At 34.7% G+C, this 6187-nt stretch overlaps 1 protein-coding gene across 1 annotated transcript; it reads right to left on the bottom strand.

The window, feature by feature from the left end:
- Positions 1-1182: 1182 nt before the first annotated feature.
- LOC103502738 (pentatricopeptide repeat-containing protein At1g08070, chloroplastic) lies at positions 1183-5081 on the bottom strand. The gene is made up of 2 exons (XM_008466795.3): positions 2999-5081; positions 1183-1490 (listed from the first exon to the last, which is right to left on the bottom strand). Exons 1-2 carry the CDS (start codon positions 5040-5042, stop codon positions 1315-1317), a joined length of 2220 nt encoding a protein of 739 aa, XP_008465017.1. The 5' UTR covers positions 5043-5081; the 3' UTR covers positions 1183-1314.
- Between the last annotated feature and the right edge of the window lie 1106 nt (positions 5082-6187).

Raw genomic sequence — 6187 nt, 5'->3', positions numbered from 1 at the left:
TTTTCAAATAGATTAACTTCCAAAGGTTTCGTTAGTCTATCGGCAAGCTAGACAGAACTACGAACATGTGCAAGAGATATTCTTTATTTTCAACAAATTCTCTTATAAAGTGATGACGGATATCAATATGTTTCGTCCGGCTGTGTTGCACAAGATTTTTGGAGTTATTGATAACACTTATGTTGTCGTAGTATAGTACCATGTTATCTTGAGAAATATTGTATTCTGACAACATTTGTTTTATCCATGACAATTGTGTACAACTGCTAGCAACTGTTATGTATCTGGCTTCTACAGTAAATAAAGAGATGCTATTTTATTTCTTACTGAACTAGGCTATTGAATTATTACCTAGAAAGAAGCACCCATTAAAGGTACTTTTACGATCTTCAACACATCCTACTCAATCAGCATTGCAGTATCCTACTAGAACAAAAATTGTGTCAAACGAATACCATAGGCTGAAGTCTAAAGTTCCAGCAATATATTTTAAAATGATTTTGACACATTTGAGATGGAACATCTTTGGATCAGCTTGGTATCTGGCACAGACACCAACTGAAGACGCAATATTAGACCTGCTGGCAGTGAGATACAAGAGATTGCCTGTAATGCTGCAGTAAAGGCTTTCATCAATCTTTTCTCCCGAATTGTCTTTAGATACTTTGAATTGAGTTGCAGCTGAAGTACGATTTAATTTAGTCTTTTCAAGACCAAACTTCTTTACTAGATTTCGTGCATATTTTTCTTGTGATATGAAGATCCCTGTATCACATTGAAGAATTTGAAATCCAAGGAAGAAGGACAATTCACCTACCATACTCATTTCAAATTCAATCTTCATTTGATCCATAAAGGAATTTATTAGAGACTGAGGTGCCTCCAAATATGATGTTGTCGACATATACTTGGGCTACAATGAACTCATTACCATTTTTTTTTATATAAACATAGTCTGTCTGTACCTCCTTAGGTAAAACCTTGAGAAAATAGAAAGATTGACAGATGTTCATACCATGCACGTGGAGCTTGATTGAGTCCATAGAGAGCCTTATGCAGTTTGTACACATGATTAGGATACACTGGATTAATGAATCCTTTGGGTTGAGCAAAATATACTTCTTAAGATACTGTAAGTGATACTATTAACAAAGTAACCTAGATCACTTAGAACAAATCAAATAAGATATATTTTTCCTCTTTCAAGTATTTCTTCTAGCTTGATAATACAGAGTATTTGGAATTTCTCCCCCTTAATCAAACGTCTCTTAAAGATTCATAAACACAGTGTGAACATCGCACACATATGTTTCTTTAGTCAAGATCCATAGTACAACCAAATGTTTTTCTAAGTAAACTTACACAGTTCTTTACTTTACTCAGAGGTTTGTTGTAAACTATAATCTTGAGATGCTTGAGTGTTGTACTGCCTTGCTTCAATCCGGATGTATATAGGAGATTACGGCACGCAATATTCAGATAAATAAAATCTGTCATATAAAATCTTTCCTTAACAAGATTATTTTTGCCAATTAAAATAATCTTTTTACAAGAGAATCTTCGTAAGGAAAACTTTCTTAATTTGACAAAATAATATTTTCTGAACAAATAAACATCTTTTATAACCTGTCTATGTGCATTTGATTTTTCAAATATGGAATTAATTCATTTTAAAAAAACTGTTTTGGTCATCTTCTTCTTTATTGCTTCACAAATCAGAAGCTTTAGATTTGGAAAACACAGACATTTGCATCTTGATTTTTCTTTACCCTTTATGTTTGTTGGTCTTCTTATTCTTCATTGCTTCATAAAACCAGAAGCTTTGACTTTTAAATATCTTGATTTGTTTTTTCTTTCTTTCGATTCAAAGCAAACAATCTTCTCTCACTTTTATAGTGTTGACCACAATCATGTCGAATTTGCTTACAATACAGTGATTTCCATGAGACAAATAAATAGGTTTTGGATCAGCTGACAATTAACAATTGTAATTTTTAAGAACTCGAACTAGGACTTTGAATTGCTCAGGATTTTTATTTTTATTTTTTAGGATTATGTAGCCACTAAACCCAAGTATTTGGTGATCCAAAATATGAAATTGAGATCCTGAGTTAGGAGAAACTCCTTCATTTTTGTGTGTTTGTCCAAAAAGTTTCTAAACACATACCTTTCCACCACTAAAGAGAATGTTTTAATGTGTGGTGCTGCCATTTTAACAACAAAAGGGTGAATAGTGATGCTTTTCGATCTTTGACAAAGTCAGTGTGAAGGTTCATCAGGACATGAAAATCGAAGTGGAAGTGGTGAATGTGTTCTTCATTCACTTTCAATCAGGTATGAAAAAGGGCTATAATTATGAATGTTGGCCATTGGAGTTTTGATAAAGCTCTCAGAGTTTTCTAGTTTCTCCTATGATGGCTGATCAAATTGGACAATTGGTGTTTCGGATTCATAATCTTCTAGTGAACTGTAAGTCTCGAAAGATGACATAGATATTGGAAACCATGGTGAGAAAAGTTCAAGAAATCGTTTACGATGATAGTAGTAGATGGACATATCCTTTCACGAAGATACGAGTGAAAATTGATAATATGCAACCTCTGCAAAGGTGTTCCAAGATATAAAAGACAAATGAAGGAAAAAAAGTATGGTGTCTTGTCTTGTATGAGAAATGATCAGATATTCGTTTCACTTGTGGTAGGTTGGGTCATTCAGTTCGGAAATGTCAGAAGCCGTGGGATACAAACAGTGAATTCCATGGATGTGGGGCGTGGATGAATTCGACAATGGTGAAGAAGGAACAATGTATTTGCCTATTGTCTTATTATGTAAAGTATTCACCAATAGTCATTACATGAACAAGAACCATCTTTGAAGTGATGGAAACGGTTTCTATCTCTAGCAATAATCTCCCTATTGAATATCTTAGATATTAGCTTTGTAGCAGAATGACAATTACGACAAACACGAAGATTTTTAATGATTCTAATTGGTGTACCTGGTTTTGTACTTATCAATCCAAAAGCAATTGCTAATTTCTCACTGTGGTGACTTAGAGTTCCTTCTTTCCATTCTTCATCCATGTCATATAATACCTCAGAAGTATCTGCCACAAATCCAAATACCTTTAATTGTTTGTCTACTTCTTCCAACATCTTGTAAATATCTTCACTTTGTGGATGAACTTTGTCCCCAACTAGGAACTCATGAACGACGTTATCGACTTCAATTGTGGTACAACCAGGAACTTTTTTCATTCCCCTGTCGTTCAATCTTGTTCTTATTCTTGCTACATCATCCCATTTACCAGCTCCTGCATATATGTTGGATAAAAGCACATACGCTCCAGGATTATCTGGCTCGAGTTCGAAAAGACGTTCCGCGACTAATTCTCCCAACTCGACTCGTCCATGGTCTCTACATGCTCCAAGAAGGGAACCCCAAATGGCTCCGTCTGGTTTCACTTCCATATTTTGTATCAAGGACTCTGCTTCCTCGAACAACCCAGCTCGCCCAAGAAGATCTATCATGCACCCGTAATGTTGGGATTTAGGAGATATCTTATAGTCTTGAACCATAGAGCTGAAAATTTGGTGTCCGAGATCAACCAAACCAGCATGTTTACAAGCAGATAAAACACCAACAAAGGTTATCTCATTTGGTTCAATTCCATCACTAGACATTTTTGAGAAAAGCTCAAAAGCCTCATCTGCTTGTCCATGCATTGCTAACCCACATATCATAGCATTCCAAGAAGCCAAGCTTTTGATATTCATACCATCAAAGACCTGTCGTGCCGCCACTATATTACCGCATTTAGCATACAAATCTATCAGACTCGTCGAAAGAGAGGTACTGACTGAGTTGAAGTTTTTGTTTATATAAGCATGTATCCACTTACCAAGGTCAATAGCACCTAAATGAGCACAAGATGGAAGAATGCTAAGGAAAGTAATCTCAGTAGGCTCAACACCTGAGGCTAGCATCTCACGGAAGAGCGCTAAAGCTTCTTTATAGCTACACATATGAGTGTAACCTCCGATCATAACATTCCATGAGATCACATCTCTTTCAGGCATATCATCAAATAATTCGCGAGCAGTCGGAAGATCACCACACTTGGAATACATATCAATAAGGGCATTAACAAGCTTAAGATTTGAACGAAGCCCACGATCTTCAATCCAAGAGCGCATTGAGTTTCCTAAATCAAGTGCATTTGACTGAGCACAAGCAGAAAGAACAGACACAATAGTACTTTCATTTGGGGGGACATTTTCTTTCCTCATATCTTCAAACAATAATAACGCCTCTTTGGAACGACCCATTTGTGCATAGCCAGCAATCATAGCATTCCAAGACACCACATCTTTCACAGGCATTTCGTCAAACAGTTGCCGAGCACGATCCATATAACCCCACAACGCATAGCCAGCTATTAATGCAGTGAAAGAAATCGCATCCCTGAAATTACTTTGATCAAAAATCAATTGGGCATTATTCATTTCGCCACTTTGCGCATACATATTGATAAGCGAAGTATGAATGAACACATCAGACACAAACCCAAGCTTCAAAACATGGGCATGAATCTGTTTCCCTTCACGGGCAGAGGCAAGCTTAGCACAAGACTTCAAAAGAAAAGGGAACGTATAAGAATTCGGCTCAACCCCGGAATAAATCATTCGGACGAAGAAAACCAAGGCCAGAACTGGCGACAGACTCATCGAAAGCCCTCGAATCATGGAATTCCAAATAAACAAATTGGGATCTTCGATGGAACTAAACAGGGAGATGGCGTAAGAGATATCACCAGAGCGTGAAACAGCAGAGAACTCGATGAGCTTGCTGAGAGCGAAGTGGGTGTTGTGGAGGCCAGTTTTGATGATGTGAGCGTGGATTTGTTTGAAAGTTCGAATGTTTTGGCATTTGGAGAGAAGCTTGAGAGCTGGGTGTTCTTGAAGGACCCTATAAGGCGGATCGGAAGAGGGAAGGACATGGAAAGAGGGTGAAAGAAGGAGTGAAGGAGAAGAAAGCGCCATGTTTTGGCACCGTGGCAGAGTAGGGATGAAGATAAGGGTCGTTATTATTTGAAATATAGTTGTACGGACTTCACCCGCCAAAACCATAATTAACATTCTTTACCCCTAAGTAAATGAAATTAAATATCTTCAATTAACAACAACAAAATTTTTGGAAAAAGTATATTTAACTTTTAAAAGATAACGTAGTAATTATGATTAAAATTCCTATGTTTTGTTTTAAAATTTTTGTCTCCGAGTTTGAGAATGAACTAAAAAGTTTTAAAATTAACGAATAAAACATTTCAAAAATGTTGTGATAAATTAAAATAAACTCGAAGGATATGAAGCTAAAATGAGATTTACATTTTTTGTTTCTTTGAAACATTTTTAGGTATCTATTTGGTTCTTACCGATTTTTAAGATAAAACAATAGAGCTGTGAAAACTTTATATTCTTTTATAAGTCTATATTGGTATGTATTTTTAATAAATCTTAATATGATGGTATAGTTCTTAACTAAACTTAGGTAAATTGTTCCATTCTTGATCAACCTGTATATTCCAATAAAGTTTAATTACCGATCAAAATATATAAGTACTCGACTAACATAAAATATATGCTTTCGATTATATTGATATACAAAATATAGTAAATGTATTTCCTTTATTATATCCCACATTCATATATATATATAAGAAATAGCTTAAGCTCAAAGTGTATTGTGAAAAGTTTTATATGAATTTGAAATTATATCCTAAAAAAAAAGTGTAAAGTGATTACTCAAAAGAAAGTATGAATATTGGCATTGGCCCATTCATATGCATATTCTGATATTTTTGTGAGTCTATATATAAAAGTTTTTAGTCTTCTACATTACTTACTTCTTATCAACTTATTAATTTCATATTTGATTTATTTCCTAGATAAGAATGGATTAATGAGAATTGTTTTAAACTAATTACTTGAAGTTCAATTCATGATTATTATTGAAGAACAATAGGCTTTTAATTTAAGAATGATCAATAAAAAGAGAATATTTTGAACTAGCCAAAATGAATTTAGCTTAACTAACATTTGTATGTTCTTAAAGGCAAGAGGTCTTAAGTTTAAATCATCCGCCTCAAATTGTATTTGATTAAAAATCTTATGAAAATAAAATAAAA

This window comes from Cucumis melo, chromosome 2 (assembly GCF_025177605.1).
Source record: "Cucumis melo cultivar AY chromosome 2, USDA_Cmelo_AY_1.0, whole genome shotgun sequence".
Taxonomy (NCBI): Eukaryota; Viridiplantae; Streptophyta; class Magnoliopsida; order Cucurbitales; family Cucurbitaceae; genus Cucumis; species Cucumis melo.
Note: the sequence above shows the minus strand (reverse complement) of the source record. Positions and strands in the feature narration are given on the sequence as shown.